General features: G+C 34.5%; 1 protein-coding gene across 5 annotated transcripts in view; it reads right to left on the reverse strand.

Moving 5' to 3' along the window:
• Positions 1-901: 901 nt before the first annotated feature.
• LOC137219884 (membrane cofactor protein-like) overlaps positions 902-18,702 on the reverse strand; it is a 54,206-nt gene continuing 36,405 nt past the window's right edge. For 2 of the 5 annotated variants that reach the window (XM_067729117.1, XM_067729115.1), the window contains 4 exons: positions 11,191-11,241; positions 9,684-9,719; positions 9,126-9,186; positions 902-3,235 (listed from right to left, as the gene is read on the reverse strand). In XM_067729117.1, coding sequence (XP_067585218.1) covers positions 3,166-3,235; positions 9,126-9,186; positions 9,684-9,719; positions 11,191-11,241 — 218 coding nt within the window. In that variant the 3' untranslated portion in view covers positions 902-3,165. Of the gene's footprint in view, positions 3,236-3,958; positions 4,021-8,512; positions 8,557-9,125; positions 9,187-9,683; positions 9,720-11,190; positions 11,242-17,149; positions 17,198-18,702 lie in introns of all 5 variants that reach the window. The other 3 variants (XM_067729114.1, XM_067729116.1, XM_067729113.1) reach the window with 3 other exon arrangements.

Genomic DNA, 18,702 nt, shown 5'->3' on the forward strand with positions numbered 1-18,702 from the left:
CAAGTTTTAGATATTTTCTGATTTCTTTATAGGCTGAATTACAAAACCATGTAAGTATAAGCATTCACCTTATGTCTTTATAAGTTCATGTGTAGAAGTGGACTCTGAGACTGGAGGACCACTAATGCAGAGGTTCTCACACTTAGCTGCATATGAGAATTACTTGCCCAGGCCACGCCCCAGGTCAATGACATGACAAATTTTGGGGGCGTGGGACCCAGGCATCAGTAAAAGTCTCCAGGGGATTCCAGTGTGCAGCCGTGGTTCAGAAGCATGTTATGCTTTCATGGTTGGGACTTGGGTTTTTAATTAGCCACACCCATACATTAAAGTGATGTGGAAGATATGTCTTCTTCCACACACATAGATACAGATACTTGAATGTGGTGAACTCAAGGCCAGGAAATAATGAAGGCTGAGAGCTGGGCAGAATCAGGAAGTACTGCACAGAATGGGCTCTGTGAGCTGGGCCTTGGAAGAGGCCCAGGATCGGGTGGACAGGACCACAGGCGCTTCAGCCAATAGTGAACCAGGAATACAGCAGAGAGCACAGGATAGATGGTCTGGCTTGACTGACAGCAGGTTATCTGAAGTCTTGCAGAAAGAGAAGGCTTGGGAAGAAAAGTTGGGAATTAACTGTAGAAAGCTTTCAAGTATCTTTCATGAAATGGACTTTATGCTGTGGCTAACGGAGGTAGGACTGAGCACCTTTGAGCAGGGGAGGCACGTGACCCCTGGGGAGGGGAAAAGCTTGGACAGGCTTAAGTTAAGGCTCTGAGATGGGAGGGGCAGGAGTGGTGATTGTTGGAGGGGAATGCTTACAGAAGGTGGGCCCCATTAGAAGCGTACTCCGATTTGAGATAAAACACACTGGAAATAAATGCATTATCACAAATGAAACTTCTCCATAATGACGTTTTATTTTTTTAATAGATCTGAAGGTCCAATTCTCAAAATGCAGTTTTAAGAAAGCTTTAAATTAAAATACACTTTTCCCTCTCTCATTTAAATAAACATTTCTAGAGAAAAATGGTGTCCCCCTATATTTAATTGACAAATTATTTGACAAACAGAACATAATTTATATGTACACACATATTTCAATCTTACATATAAATAAATTAGAAAAACTAATTTTGAAGTGGAAACTATACTATGAAAGTCAATTTATTTTGGTAAGCATAATAATCCTTGGTTGAAAACACTTCTTTGAGGGTTTTAAAAATATGTACTATAGCCACCCCCTTGCTTCTAAGCAAGTGCTAGATTCTCAAAAATTATGTGGAAGAGGGTACAGCAAAACTTCAACTCTATATTTATCTCAGAATTCCTGAATTTATTCTCCTCAAATTTATCTTCCTAAAGTGCCTCACCAGAGACTACAAAGGGAAGGACCACTTACATGGCCTTACAAACATGTCCTTAGGGAGTAAAACAATATTTACTCCGGTTCACTCTTGATTCTTTATTCATCTATTTCTAAGGCAACGTTTCTTTGGCCCAGTTTGTGCTACTAACTATAAAAGTGTGAAACAAAACATGTAAAAATGTAATTGGAGTTAGAGAGACAGTCCCTCCTCTTTGGCCGCTGGCTTATTTGAAGGAGGCCCTGCCTGGTGTGAGGACAGAGAAGAGGGCTGGGATCTGTCCCACCTGAGCGTCAAGAGCTACCTGAGCTCATTCTTCTTTCCATCCCTTTGCATGACCTACAGCAAATCTACAAAGTTAAGTTTGCTTTTCTGAAATATGGGGCTTCATTTTTACTCTGCCCTTTACAGATGAGGTGAGACTCAGATTCTAATGCAACTTGAGGTTATCTGATGAATTTATTCCCTACAAAACTGCCTACATTCAGATGACATGTTTAAAGTAAGACATCTCTTTATTCAGGTGGGGAGAGAAAAACAGAATTTAGAGTGGATTCTAATTCTCTTAAAGAGTGGAATTCTTTTTAAGAAAACTACAAGTCCACAGTGTTCACTTTGTCCTGAGATGGCATTCCTGCTATGGGTGTTAGAAGCCCTCTAACTTTGTACAGAAGCATGCAACTGATGCTGAATTCTTCTTGATTTCTTAGACTGGTTTATTGTTATTAAAAGGGGTGAAGAACAAATGCCAGAAATAAACTTTATAGCATCTTTAAATCACCAAGAGGTTACAAATTTTTTAAAATAGTATTTTAACCTATTAACTGTAAGAGTATTTTCCGGTAATATTCTTAGTTAAGGAAATCAAACTTTTATAATAAACAATATATAATGCATATTTTGGGATTGTTGAAGAATGAATCTTAAGAGTTGGCAGTCATCTTTGAACAGAAAAGATTTCAAAATCACTTTCTTTACAAATGAAATGTAATGCCATTTTGAATTATAGTTCTCTGAGTTTGGAGATTTTATAGAAAAAATATTTCCCCACCTTAACACTAGTCGCGATACTGTGTTAAGTTGCCCTTATAAATACAAGCATTATTTAAGGAAAAACAAGCAAGATATTCAAACACAAATTCATACACATTTCAAAGAAGCATTAAATGATGGTGACTGTACTTCAGCCACATTAAAATGTTAGCCCTATAGCTTAACAGTTCCATTCCTGACAGTGTAAGAAACTAGCAAATAATTTTTATAGATTTTTTTTCAGTATTGAAATATAACTAACATATAACGCTGCATAAGTTTAAGGTGTACAGCATGATTTGATCATGTATATATTGCAAAATGATTACACGATAAATTTAGTTAACATCCATCACTTCATGTACCTACAAAAAAATTTTTTTCTTCCATGTGATTAGAAGTTTTAAGATCCACTTTCTTATTAGCAACTTGCCAAAATACAATACAGTGTTACTAACTGTAGTCACTACGCTGTACATTATATCCCAGTACGTTTTTATCTTATAATTGGAAGTTTATATTTTCTGACTGCCTTTACTCAACTGCCACCCCCAGCCCACCACCTCTGATGAAGGTAAATCTGATTTCTTTTTCTATAAGCTTGTTTTATTGGATTCCACATATAAGTGAGATCATACAGTACTTGTCTTTCTTTATATGACTTATTCACCCAGCATAATGCCCTCAAGGTCCATCTGTATTGTCTCAAATGGTAGGATTTCCTTCATTTTCATGGCTGAATGATACATGGGTTTGTGGAAACCATTTAGTCCATCTGCTCTGCTGGAGTGGTTGCCTTATTCTGGCAAGCGTTGTATATAGCAATACCTTCTTTCCTACGAAGCAAGGTTAGAAAATAGGGTCAGAGATGAACATAATTAAGTACATAAATTAAATTCCAGAAGCCCATTTAGAACATGGACAATTAAAAAAAAAACTATATACTAGTAAGAGTCACTGAACTAGGAATTAAATGATTCTTTTAAAATAATTCCAATGTTCAACCAGTCTCACTCTAGAAACCCTTCTTCTATTGCTGTATTATAGTTTTGATTCCCTCCATGACAAGAAATAGAGCAGTTGCATATACTTAGTAAATATTCCCTTATCTTAATTTAGAGCTAATGGGGAAGACTACAGAGAAACACACATTTTCCTAATATTGCAATTTAAAATCTAACTCTGAGATGAAACCTTTAAACAGCTAATGATTCCAGCAGCGTTCAAGATCAGTGAGGAATGCCTCGTTTACCCCTCACGGTCAAGGAAAATCATGTGTTCTGGTTGGAGAGTCTCCTAAGTAACTAAAACTCACATAACACTTTTTTTTTTGGTAACAACAGACATCTTTCTAAACTCTGTTATTCAAGTCCAGTGTTTTCCAAAGAAATATAATGCAAGTCACACAAGGTAATTTTGAATTTTCTAGAAGCCACATCAAAAAAAGGATAAGCAGGAAAAGTAGTTTTAACATATTTTACTTAACCCAATACCCATGGATGGTACATTCCTTTGCACTAAGTCTTTGAATCTGGTGTGTAGTGTGCACTCAAGCTCACCTTAAGTAGGATGAGCCACTTCTGACGTCCTCGGCAGCCACTCAGGGCTACTGACTCTGGAGCTGGAAAAAGCAGTTCCAGTCCCTGCTTAGGAAACTGACTACAATAGACAGACTACAACCAAATGGGGACCAGTTGGTTATTTACAGTATGCCTGCCCCAGCTAACACTTCGGGGTACCTACCCCATGTAGGAGCTAACGGTGTTAATTCTGGAGACGTTCACATTTCTCTTGTGGGGGAGGCATCACGATGAACCAGCACAATACTTGTTATAAAGCAGTTTCCACAGGACTATTCTGGAGAGTGATTCAATACTTAGGCCTATCCTGAATCCTCTAAGACCACTATATTTTACTATTTTGTGAGGTCAATACTTTCTTTTTCTGTAGTAGTGAAACGCTTTTCTTTAAGTAGAATTTTAAATAGAAATCCAATATATGAGAAGGATAAATAAGCATTAATATAAAATTTTTCTTTTTTTTTTCAGCAACACCCCTCAGGTTTCGGGATCTTGGTTACCCGACGAGGGACTGAACCCACGCCCCTTGCAATGGAAGCACGGAGTCCTAACTACTGGACCACCAGGGAAGTCCCTGCATTAATATAAACTTAAAGAAACATTAATTTGAAATAACAACAAAGCTATCTGAAGATTAAAATGTGAAAGTGAATTATTGTACTAATTACAGTTATGCCATATTACCTTCAGCATTCATTAAGTTAACTTCAAGTGTTTACAGACAACTTGAAGCTCACGGCCCATCTGAAAACTACTTTCCTGGTTGGCTTTAGCCTCAAAGGAATCCTAAGAGAACCAAGCAGATACATAGGGCTGGGTAGGCCCACAGTGCCATTCTAGTTGGTATGTTTTGTCTTCCCCTTTGCCCCTGTGATCAAAGTCACCACTTTGCTTTTACTAAGAAATTGCCCTTCTTATTGGCCGTTGTAGAATCTGCTCCCAAACTCATGACTGTAACCTAGGGTAGCGCCTCACATTATAAGTGGTGGGAAACATAACTCCTCTTTTCCTGGCCATGCAGACACACATTCTGGCACAAAAGGAGGAACTTCCAATTCATTTCATTCAGAGACAGAAGGTAGAGGGGGTTAAATGGCTTAAAGCAATGCATTTCATAATTTTCCAAAATCTGAGGGTTTTTTGTTGGTGGTGGTTTCTCTTTTATATGTTAAAAATATCCTGACCAAGGGAAACAGATAAATGCCTTTAAAGAATTAATATTTACAAGTGGAAATTGAAAATCCTTACAAAATTAAGTGAAATGTATTTTGGTTTCTGTCGAAAAACCAAAATGAACTTAAAATGAACACATTCTATGATTATTTCCCACTGGGCTAAAAAATTCCCCCAGCTTTGGATTCATAGCTGCTAGAAGGTAGAGGAGCTAGACAGTCTGATCAAAGGACGTGGGGGACGTTACTCTGTTGGCGCCTGTTATCAAAGCAAGAGCCTGTCAATGCACATTATTTTACATTAAAACAGGGAAGGTAGGAGAAAACATCAATAATCTAGCAAAGGGAACAGGAATCCAGGTGTCCTCTTGGATGTCTACTGCCCACTTATCTTAGTTCAGTTTATCAATATCTAAATATTCATTGAATATTTTTCAGAAGAAAGGACATCTCTGAAAAGAAACGCAACAGAAAGCAGATACCTTTTAATGATAAAAGCAAACCTTTCTCTCATCTCTTCTCAGAGAGAAATAAAATTTACTTGTCTGTGGCTTTCACCAGTTAGGTATGTGCTGAACAAAGGAAGGGAACAGGGATGAATAAAATAGTGACGTCAAACCAAAAGGAAGCAAGAGTGGCATAAAAATGGGATAAAATCAATGATGGAGGAGAAGGGAAGTAAAGCTGACAATTAGGTTCATAAATTATGGCTCTCCTGATTCTCACTAGGAACTTGAAACAGGAATTTGGTGCAAGAAGCTACTTTACCTTTGAAGTCTTACAGATCATCCAGCAGATATACAGATTCTAAATTTGTGTGCAATCTGTCTACCTCTGAAACCTCTTAGCCTGAAGTGAATAATGTAAACTCTCTTTCACAGAATAAGATTGTATGAGGAGAAATGGTCCTGGTCTCTAGCACCTTAGATTTTGAGGCAATACACAGAGCATGTATTAATTCCATGTAATACTGTCTCAGAAATCGATTTTATGACATACATTTTCAGATGGATCTTTTGCATCGAGGACAGTTTCTTCCTGTGGCACAATTGTTTTCACCTGAGGGAAGATCTCTGTAAAACTTATTATGACTTCCCATTTTTCTAGGATGGATCTAAATTTTGTAAATGTGCTCTCTCAACTGTTACAACATCTTTGTCATTTACTAGTTTTTGTCTAAAATTTTTTAAAGCCTTTGTTCAATGCTCAAGAATTTGAGAACCAGGTAGAAAAATGTTCAAGTTAATTTGACCATTCAAGTTTTTACCCATATCATTATACTCCCCACCACCTGAACTGGATTCACCATTTATATTATATCCAAAAAAGCTTCAGTAATATTAATTTAAGCAGACAGCTTAAAAATTACAGTTACTGGATCAGTCATTATTAATATAACATTAAAATATTTTAAAACTACAACAAATAATAAATATCCTTAATGGAAAAAAGAAAAAGTACTCAGTCACTGTTACTAAAATACATAAACTATTGCAATAATTCTAATGAACTTAAAAAACTCTCACTTATCCAGTGATGATTTAACCCGAGTAGAGAGAATCATGCATTTATGAAAAAAATATTCACAACAAATAATTGAAAACATTAATGTAAACAAAAGGTATCTGTTTTTTGGAACCACACAGTCAAAACATGCAAGACAGGACTCAAGCAATAGCAAAGGAGAGGGCAAGGGCTGTGGATTCCAAGGCTGGAAAGTTTGGTGGAAGAGTTAGTTAAGAAAGGAGACTGAAAGGGAAAAGGAAGGAGGGTGTAGATGGAGCCCATCAGACCAACTGGGATCCTATTCTATTCTTAGTTGAGAGCTAAGAAACAGGAAACTGTAACAGAGCACTTTAACCCTGTGGCCATATTTCATCAAAATTTAATCGTCTTAAAAATGACTACTTATACTATTTTCATGCTTTGGTATAAATATTGTAGCAGGGTAATTGTGTTCCCAAAATATCATAAATACAAGTTTATATCAAATCCATTTTGTATCAAGTTTTAAGAGCAAATTTGTGTTTTTTTGTTTTTGTTTTGGCCACGCCACGAAGCTTGCAGGTTCTTAGTTCCCCATCCAGGGATTGAACTCCAGCCCACGGCAGTGAAAGTGCTGAGTCCTATCCACTGGACTGCCAGGGAACTCCCATTAACAGCAATTCTGGATTATTGTGCCTGGTATCCTGCTTCCAGAGTTATCCCTAGGAATGGAGAAGCAACTGCCTACACTTTACAGTCTTGTAAAGTAGTTTCTAAAGCAACAAAAGCAATTGGGGTGGGGGGAAATATGGACATTAAGCAATGCAAAGGATATAATAAAAATATTTACCTTTTTAAAGGAAAGGCAAACTAAAGCTAGGTATTACTTCACATTCTTTTATAAAAGCATACACATAAATGAGGAGTCTTTAAAAAATCCAATAATCTTAAACAGGTAAAACATTCCCCAATAAGCTTGATGGTGTTTCTTCAAGTTAAAGAGCACAGGCACATCAGTAATGGTCTACACCCTGGTTTCTCAAAGTGTAGTCCAGGCCCAGCAGCATCATCACTTGGGAACGCATTAGAAATGGGATCTCAGATCTCTAATGCTACTGAAACTTTAACCTGGGGGATACGATGCTCAGATAATTGTTTGGCTTTCATTCACTGATAGCTAGAGAGAGTTTTTGGTTGATACTTGTTAGGGAACCTTATTTTGGTGTAGTGATGTTTTAAACAAAGAAGGGGAGTGAGGAGCAGAAAGCTATTTTGTTTTGCTTTCTTGAGAGGTTATTTCTAGATAAACCTTTTAGACTTGTCAAATATTTCACTGATAGTACTTCCTTCTCAGATTGCTGTGTACATGTAATTTTAAAAACATACTGCTGATAGAGAAATCAAATATGCATACTATGTGTTCTACAAATGTAACATTTAAAACTCAAATGAAGGCACTGTGGATATTTTTAAAAGATAACCAAGAAATATAAAAAAAGTTTTAGCTCTTTATGAGTGACGAATGTACTTTTATTAGGTAGTCCAAACCCTGTGATTAATATAAAAGGAATATATATCATAAAGCCATGAATACCAATTATTGTTAATTATTAGTTTGATTTCAAAGCTATTTCCAAAGCAATAGGGGGAAAAAAGTCAGAAATATCAAAGCACCTAATCTTGGTCTATGCTCCAGTTTTATTCTAAGTCTTTCATTAGATTTTAAATTATTTCATTAAAATTTAAGATGATGTTTAAAAATTCTATTCTCCTTAGAAGATATGTATTTGTGCCTTTTTTTTCAATTTTAAGTCCCCCCCCATTTCATTTTTATAGATAAAAAGACAGAGTTCATGAAGTGCCTTATAAATCTTACCCTCTCAGCAACTTTTAGTTTAACCCCATCAGTTTTACTGCAACCTAGTAAATTAAGAGAACATAAGAGGGAAATCAAATAGTGTTGCTTTAAATTCCCCAGTTTAACTTGTATGAATAACAAATCTAAAAGAAAGCAAAGTGGGTACCTGAATGAGCCATCTATGTAGCTTCTTACTACTACCTAAGTTATACAGACAACTGAAAACTTTCACCATAAAAATTACAGTGACTACAGCTGTCAAAGTCTCCACAGTGAACCATTTTATAATATTTAATCTTGGCCATTAGTCCAATCTAGGAAGTTGGGTACACCTAGGATAGAGAAAGCCCCAAAATGGTCCATGATTTACTACAGCACTTAAACCTCAAATCCCACAGAAATTTTTCTTACATCATAATTAGCTGAAGCAACCTGCACAGATTACTCTTGTTGCAATGATATTGAAAGCAGCTGAAAACATTTTTAGTAAAGAAATGTAATTCAGACAACACACTCATGCAGGTGCATTTTTTGAAAAAACAACATGCAATACAGACTACAAACAAAACGTGCACAAAACTATGTCAACTGTGAGAAGGACCAGTAACTTAAAAAACATGCTTCAATTTACCTTTTCTTCTCTTTGTGAAAACAGAAGTAGATGCTGCCGACAACTACTACAACGCCAAAAACTACAAGAAATCAGGAAACAAATGATATTTAACTGTGAAAAATCATTGCCAAGATTCAAAATCTAGCAGAAGAAATAAATGATGGTCAGATTTCCATGGCCAGAAAATGTTATCTTATTTAAGCACATATACATTTACATTCCATCTGGACTCTTCAGTATCAATCCAATTCTTTGCATTAAACAGTACAGAGTAAGTCAGAGAAGAGTCCTTGATTAATTGAGAAAATTACTCAAAGCATATTTGGGATGCAAACTCATATGAGTAATGATCTTGAAACAACTTGTATTATTTAGGGTTTGTTAGTAACTGGACATGTAGAATACAAAGGAATAGACAATAATACAAGGTAGTGTATTATATAAAAGGTCAGGTTTTTCCTGTTTTACTTAATTTCAAGCTATAAAGCCACAGAAATTGAAAAATCTTTTAAAAAACTATTGCACTTTTCAGAGTAATGTCTTGATTTAATTGGTATCAAAGTTTGGGATACGTACGTGCACCAATGACAATTGCAACAATGATTCCTGCACCTGAGAAAAAATGAAAACAGTTTGGGAGATAATTAAGTACCTAGGGGTCTCCAGGTAGCAGCTACATTTTAATATGATCAGATCATCTATAACTACAAAGAAAAAATTATCAATCTAGTTTTAGCATGACTGCTAGTGCTTTCAGGTTATTTTGATCACGGAACCCTTCTAATCACATTCCAGGGTTAGGACACACCTTGTGAAACTCCTAACAGGAACCTCACTTTTCACTGTTGTATGCTGTAGCTACCACACCAGGTTGTTTAGTAAAGGTAACTAGGACAATTAGAATTTACTAGAGGAAAATCATTTTAGAAACGTAGCAGCCCACTATAGTTCGTTTAGTTCAACATTCAGTCTTTTGTTACTTATGATTTTGTTGGAAATTTAACATATATTTTTTTCCCTAAGTGGGTCTGTAGAATAAGTCATAGAGTGCTATTAATCTATCATATAGATGTTATTTGCAGAGTCTTCACAAACAATACATCATTGTATCATCACAGCTCCTATTCCCCTTTCCCTCCAGATTAAGACATAGTCCTACAAGGAGATTTGATCTAAGAATGTAAAGGGAACACCAGGGAACATGGATAAAAACTATGCACAGAAACGTAAACATGCATTTTTGACTATCCAGAGAGCAATAAATAATACTACCAAATCTTAATTCTTAGAAATGTTTGTCAGTACCTCTGCTTCTTAACTGCCATTACTTTTGTTATCTATAACTCATAGCATAAAATGTCATGTTCGGCTCTGCTCTTTTTATTTCATAAATATTATCAAGTGTAAGCATCTTGAGATGGCATTGGATTCACTTGACACCGTGGCAAGTTTTCAGAGGGAAAACATAACAAGCCTAAAGTACATATTATAAATAGACTAACTTTACTAGTCTAAAGTAAAGTAATAGCTATTTTTCTTCATTTCCTTATCAGTAAATCTTTATATTTCATTTAACTGTCACAACTATACTTCATCAAGTTCTTTAACACATATGTGTGAACTATGTGAGCCAACATTAAGTGTGCTACCCCAGCTTGATATAGAAAAACTAACCCAACTAGTAGTACTTCAAGGCTTGTATATACAAGGTACCAGTAGAAAGAAAATTTATCTAAAAATTGCCATTACAAAGTAACACTATCACATGGGAAACAAGCTATGTTTTATATATATTAAACTACATGTAACCATATTATTTAAGAAAGTAAACTTATCATGCTAGGAAGCCTAAATTGGGGAACCTCTTAAAAACTGTATTACCCTCATGTGCCTATACATAGTACCACTTATATTTGTCATGGTATCTTCACCTTTAAGATTACTTAAAATGTACAATTACACATTGAACAATTATCACCAATTTGTGACATGTTGTCTCTTTTCTAACTACAGATAACGGTAATATTTCCATGTTGAAAACTAGGGCCTCATGATGCAGGGTTATTAACAACCAAAATAATACCTAAACTCTCAGCATCTTTAGGTGGTGGTTCATCACTGGGACTGGGATATCCTAGAAAAACGGAAAAAAATGGAAGTAAATAAAAGAAGAAGAAAAAACAATAAAGCTTAAAGTCCTCTAAATTCATAGGTTTTGATTTTTTGACTTTGTACAAAAACCCTTATAATTTTATTTTCCTTATATAAACTATATTAATGTTTCTCATTAAAAGTAGTATCAAAATATTATAAATTTATATTCAGTATCAAAGCATTCTTCTTCCTGTCCAGTAACATTTCCTGGGACAATATTCTGTGGTACAGCAAACAAATTTATCATTAGTGTATTGTCAGAATTATCCTATGGATTCACTGTGATTATACTTAAAACTAAAATTAAGAAAACAATCCCATTTACAATCAAATCAAAAAGAACAAAATACCAAGAAATAAGTAGGTAAAAGACCTATATTCAGAAAACTATAAGACACTGATGAAAGAAATTGAAGACAACACAGATGGAAAGATATACTGTGCTTGGATTGGAAGAATTAATATTGTTAAAATGACCATACACCTCAAGGTAATCTACAGATCCAATGCAATCCCTATCAAAATACTAGAAAAAAATAATTCTAAAATTTGTATGGAAACAAAAAGACCCCAAATAGCCAAAACAATCTTAAGAAAGAATAACAAAGCTAGAGGTATCACACATCCTGACTTAAAACTATGCTACAAAGCTAAAATAATCAAAACAGTATGGTTCTAGCACAAAAACAGACACATAGAACAATGGAACAGAAGAGAGAGCACAGAAGTAAACCCACTGCTATATGGAAAATTATCTACAACAATGGAGACAAGAAAACATAATGGGGAAGAGACAGCCTCTTCAATAAATGGTGTTGGGAAAATTGTACAGCAACATGAAAAAGAATCAAAATGAACTACTTGCTCATAAAATATACAAAAATAAACTCAAAATGGATTAAAGACTTAAATGTAAGACCTGAAAACATAGAACTTGTAGAAGAAAACATAGCAAATACCTTTTTTTTACTTTAACCTTAGCAATATTTTTTTGGATGTCTCCTCAGGCAAGGGAAACGAAAGTAAAAAACCAAATGGGACTACATCAAGCTAAAAAACTTGCACAGCAAAGAAAACTATCAACAAAATCAAAAGACCACCTATGAATAGAAGAAGATATTTGCAAACAATATATCTGACAAGGGGTTAATATCCAAAATATACAAAGAACACATACAACTCAACATCAAAACAAAACAAAGAACACAATTTAAAATTAGGTAGAAGACCTGAATAGACATTTTTCCAAAGAAGTCATACAGATTGCCAACAGGCACATGAAAGATACTCAACACCACTACTCATCAGGAAGTACAAATCAAAAGCACAATGATGTATCACCTCACACCTGTCAGAATGGCTATCATCAAAAAGACAACAAATAACAAATACCTGTAGGGATGTAGAGAAAAGGGAGCCTCTGTGTACTGTTAGTGGGAATGTAAATTGGTGCAGCCACTATTGAAAACAGTATGGAGATTCCTCAAAAACTTAAAAATGGAACTACCATACAAGCCAACACTGGGTATTTACCCTAAGAAAATGAAAACACTTATGTGAAAAGTATACACATCCCTATGTTCACTGGAACATTATTTACAATAGCCAAGATATGGAAGCAAACTAAGTGCCCATCCATAGATGAATGTTACTTTGTTAAAGTTTCCTTCTATTACAAATTGGATCCTAAATTGGTTTTAAGCCCTCCTGTACACACGCATTACATCTTCTTTATCCATATATATACACACACACACACACACACACACACACATTCACACATACAATGGAATAAAAAAAGAATGAAATCTTGCCAATTGCAACAACATGGATAGACCTAGAGGGTATTATAGTAAGTGAAGCAAGTCAGACAGAGAAAGACAAATACTATATGATTTCACTCATACGTGGAATCTAACAAAACAAGTAAACATAACTAAACAGAAACAGAGTCATACCTAGAACAAACAAGTGGCTGCCAGGAGGAGAGGATTCGAGGTACGGGGAGGAGAGAAATACATGAGGGAGATTAGGAAGTAAAAACTTTCAGTTACTAAATAAATGAGTCATGGGTATGAAATGTAAGGTATGGGGAATATAGTCAATAGTTATGTAATATCTTTGTATGGTGACAGATGGTAACTAGACTTACCATGGTGATCATTTTGAAATGTATGAAAATATTAACTATGTTGTATACCAGGAACTAACATAGTGCTGTAGATCAATTATACTTCAAAAACAAACAAACAAACAAACTCATAGAAAGAGATCAGATTTGTGGTTAACAGAGTCAGAGGGTAGGAGGAAAGGGGAATTGCATGAAGGCAGTCAAAAGGTGCAATCTTCCAGTTATAAGATAAATAAGTACTAGGGATGTAATGTACAACATGATAAATATAACTAACACTGCTGTATGTTATGTAAGAAAGTTGTTAAGAGAGTAAACTCTACGAGTTCTCATCACAAGGAAAAAAAATTTTTTCTATTTCCTCAATTTTGTATTATATAAGATGACGGATGTTCACTGAACTTACTGTGGTAATCATTTCATGATGTATGTAAGGCAAATCATTATGATGTACAATGTAAACTTTATACAGTGCCATATGTCAATTATATCTCAACAGAAAAAAAAAACTAAAAGGTACAGGAGGGCTTAAAAACAATTTAGAATCTGATTTGTAATAGAAGGAAACTTTAAAATAACAAAGACAATTTATAAAAAATCCATAGCTAACATCATATTCAATGGTGAAAAACTGAAAGTTTTTCCCTTAAGATAAGAAACAACCCAGGATGCCTGCATTCGCCATTTCTATTCAACATAACACTGGAAGTTCTAGACAGAGCAATTAGGCAAGTAAAAGAAAGAAAAAGCGCCCAAATTGGGTAAGAAGAAATAAATGATCTCTGTTCCAGATGACATGATCTTATAAAAGGACAACTCTAAAGATTACACACACACACACACACACCTGATATAACAAATAATTCAGCAAAGGTGGCTGCAGGCTACAAAATCAACAAACAAAAATCAGTTGCATTTCTATACATGAGCAATGAACAATACAAAAACGAAATTAAGGAAACAATTCCATTTACAACAGTATCAAAAAGAATAAAATACTTGGGAATAAACTAACCAAGGAAGTGCAACATTCATCCAGTGAAAACTACAAAACATTGCTGAAAAAAAATTAAAGACATAAATAAATGGAAAGACATCCTGTGTTCATGGATTGGAAGACTTAATATTATTAAGATGCTAATACTACACAAAGCAATCTACATATTAAATGCAACCCCTATCACCATCTTGAAAATCCATTTTGCAGAAATTGAAAAATCAAACCTATAATTCATATGGAATCAAGGAACTAGCAATAGCCAAGAAAAATCTTGAAAAAGAAGAGCAAAGTTGAGAGGGCTCATACTTCCTGGTTCCAAAACATACTAAAAAGCTACAATAATCAAAACAGAGTGGTACTGGCATAGAAAAAAACACACACACTAATGGAATAGAGTAGAAAGCCCAGAAATAAACCCTTGCTTATATGGTTAAATGACTGTCAACAGGGTGCTAAGAACATTCAATGGGGAAAAATGGGGAAAGGATAATCTCTTCAACAAATGTTTCTCGGAAAACAGATATCCACATGCAAAATAGTGAAGTTGGACACTTACATCATATACAAAAATTAATTCAAAAAGGATCATAGAACTAAACTTAAGAGCTAAAACTATAAGACGCTTAGAAAAAAACATAGAGGACAATCTTCATGATATTGGATCTGGCAATGATTTCTTAGATGTCACACGCAAAACACAGGCAACAAAAGAACAAATAGATAAACTGGACTTTACCAAAATTAAAAACCTTTGTGCTTCAAATGACACTACCAACAGAGTGAAAAGGCAATACACAGAATGGGAGAAAACATCTTCAAATAATGTATCTGATAAGAGATTAATATCCAAAATACATAATGAACTCCTAAAACTCAACAACAAAAAAACAATTCAAAAATAGGAAACGGACTTGAGTAGACATTTCTCCAAAGATCTATAAGAGACCAATAAGCACATGAAAAGATGATCAATTACTAATCATTAGGGAAATTAAAAAATAGAAAAGCACAATGAGATACTACTTTACATGTATAAGGATGGCTATTATCAAAAAACAGAAAAATAAGTGTTGACAAAGAGGTAGAGAAATTAGAACCTATGTGTATCACTGGTGAGAACGTAAAATGGTGCAGCCACTGAGGGAGACACTAAGTTTGTTCCTCAAAAAGGGAAACACAGAATTACCATACACCCCAATGTGTTATTCAGAATAGCCAAAAGGTGGAAACAACCCAAGTGGCTATCAACAAATGAATGGATAAACAAAATATGGTATATACAAATAATGCAATATTATTCAGCCATAAAAGGGAATACAGTTCTGCTACATGTTACAAGAGGGACAAACCCTGAAAACATCATGCTAAGTGAAATAAGTCAGAAGTGATTCTACTTCTTGACCTAGAATAGTCAAATTCATAGAGATAGAAAGTAGAATATTGGTTACCAGGGCTGAGGGGAGGGAGAATGGAGGGTTATTATTAAATGGATATAATCTTTCATTTTGAGATGATGAAAAAGTTGTGATGATAGCTAGTAGTGATGTACTTAATGCCACTGAAATGTACACTTAAAATGGTTGAAATAGTCAAAAAAAACTTTATCTAGAAAAATTAACATAGAAAATAGCCTGAAAATTTCTGAAAAGGATGTCTTCTGCCAGATATTAAAACATATTATGGTACTGCCGTCAAAAAATCGACTTACTGGGGGCACAGGAATGGACAGAGATCAAGGGAACAGAGAGAAGATTAGAACACCTATGACTTTATTTAATGTACGATAAAAACTGGCACTTCAAAACAGCTGTAGAGAAGACAACTTATTCAACAAATAGTTCTACTTAGCCCTTAGATGGGGTGGGTGGAATGGAGATGAACCTAATCTCATTCCACATACCATAATGAATTTCAGATAAAACAACGATTTAATGCAAATAATGCAATCAGGATGTATGGTTAAGATGTTTATATAATTTCAGCATGGGGAAGTCCTGAAGCTTTTATAAGAAGGATACACAGTCATAGCCATTAAGGAAAAGATCAGTACACCCAGCTACCTATAAATGTAAAATGCACATGTAAATGACCACTGATAGGAGAATAGTTAAATATGGTATATATTAAAGTCATCATTAAAAAGGATGGGAGTAAATCTAAAAAGAACCCCAATTCAAGACATTAAATGGAAAAAGTGAAAGCTTCAGAAAAATATGAACAGCATAATGCCATTTTTGGTTAAGAAAAAAGAAAAAATGCCAAAATATGTATAAGTACACATATAAAGATGTTGATGTACAGAAATAAAAAGATACCCTAAACTATTAAGTGATGATTCAGGAAATGGACTAGAGAAAGAGGAGGAGAAGTAATCTTTTACTCTCTATGCTTTCATAATGTTTGAAATTTTACAAACTCATATTCATATACTATTTATGTAATTAAAAGTTATAAAAAGCAATATATATACCCAATAATATAAAATTTTAAAACTGACTAGTAAATATAAGGCAAAAAAAAACAACCTAGAAAAAAAAGTTCATTTTAAACAGGCTTTGATGAATTCTGACAAATCAACAAGAAATATTTTAGAAACCAAATAGAAAAATGAAAAAAGGACATGAACAAATAACTGTAGATGAAAAAAGCTCAGCTTCATTGATAATTAAATAAATGCAAATTAATATGTGACATCATTTTTCACTCATCACCCTAAAAAGTTCTAAGCAATATATGTAGAATAAAGAACTCCTGCACCTGGATGACTTGACCCCAGAGTCGTAGTTGTATGAGTAGGCTTGGAATCTGGAAAAATAAATTTGATTCAATTCTCCAGCCTTATCAATACAAAATTATGGATTTACTTTTGATTTTTTAAAAAGATTATTTCTCAAATTGAATTATTTCCCCAAATGAAAAATACACATACTTCCTAAACTTTGCAATTCTACTTCTGTGAAGTTAACCTAAAATATATATTTACACAAGTACATACGAATGTATCCATAAGAATGTTCACTATGGGATGTTCACTATGGCTTTGTATTATATAATGGAAATCCTAGAAGTTAACTAATAATAAACCATAAAAATATGTGTTCAGAATAAAGATATGAAACTTAAAAAAAATACCATCCACATAGTACCTTATTACATAATTTGTATCCTTTTCTTTTCCACTTAGTATTTTGCCCACATTTTTTCATATTTGCATAATCACATCTACCTTATCACCATTATATGTCACTAATGATACTTTTCATGCTCTCTAACTGATGATAAAAAATGATTGACAGTCTCATGAGGAATTTTGATTTTTGATATTTAAAAAAAAAATCCCTGTAGTTTACCTTCTTTATAAAGTTGTCCTCACAATTCTCTCTTCTTCAAACACTAAACTGTATCAGTGTTTTATAAATCCTTTATAAAATGCTTATGGTCAACTCTTTCAAAAGAGCCTATCAACAAACATAGTATACCACAGTGCATAGTCCCAGTAGGACCATGTGAGTAAACATGGATGGGTCAATATCATCCACCAAAAAAAACATCTTTTTCCCACCAAAACTTCACAGCCCTCACCAAGGTACTCAAGGAGATTACTGGATACCAGGTTTACGGGAATTATAAAAAGGTGTTCTAATTACCATGTTAACATGAAAAATTCCCCTCAGTCCTTAAAATATTAGGACAATAAGAAGTAAACAAATTAAAAGCCAGTAGATGACATTTGTTTGAGTCATTAAACAATGGGACACTGGAACCTATAGAAATGTTGTTACTTTAGTGAGCAGAGCCACACTGGGACCCTGAGTGCAGTCTGCCCAGGCTAATGCTCTTCCTCTCTTCCTCTTGTCTCTTGCTTCTGCTGCAACCAAAGAGAAGAAGCCAGAGACAGCAGCCCTGAAATCAGGAAGATAATTCCTTCCACCATATCAAAATAGTCTCTCAAGTCTTAGGCAGAGCAGCTAATCAGTAGTCCCTGCAGAACCAAACTGGTCACGGTCTGGGAAAAGAAACATAGTCCTAGACCCAGGAGATACCCTGTAAAGGTGTCAACAGATCACTTTTAAAATGAATAAATTATCAATGTCGATGATACAGAAAACACACATGTTAAAAAACAGACGCCATGGACCTTCCTCTGCATTAATATTGAGTTATGCTGTAATGCATGCAAGCTACCTTTAAGAGCTTTCTAGATACTAGGCACTGTGCTAAGTGCTTTAAATGGATCCCATTTTAAATTTACTACCACTCAGTAAGGAAGGTTTTAAATCATCCACCAAAAAAACCATCTTTTAATCATT

The sequence above is a fragment of the Pseudorca crassidens genome, chromosome 2 (genome assembly GCF_039906515.1).
Source record: "Pseudorca crassidens isolate mPseCra1 chromosome 2, mPseCra1.hap1, whole genome shotgun sequence".
NCBI classification, from domain to species: domain Eukaryota; kingdom Metazoa; phylum Chordata; class Mammalia; order Artiodactyla; family Delphinidae; genus Pseudorca; species Pseudorca crassidens.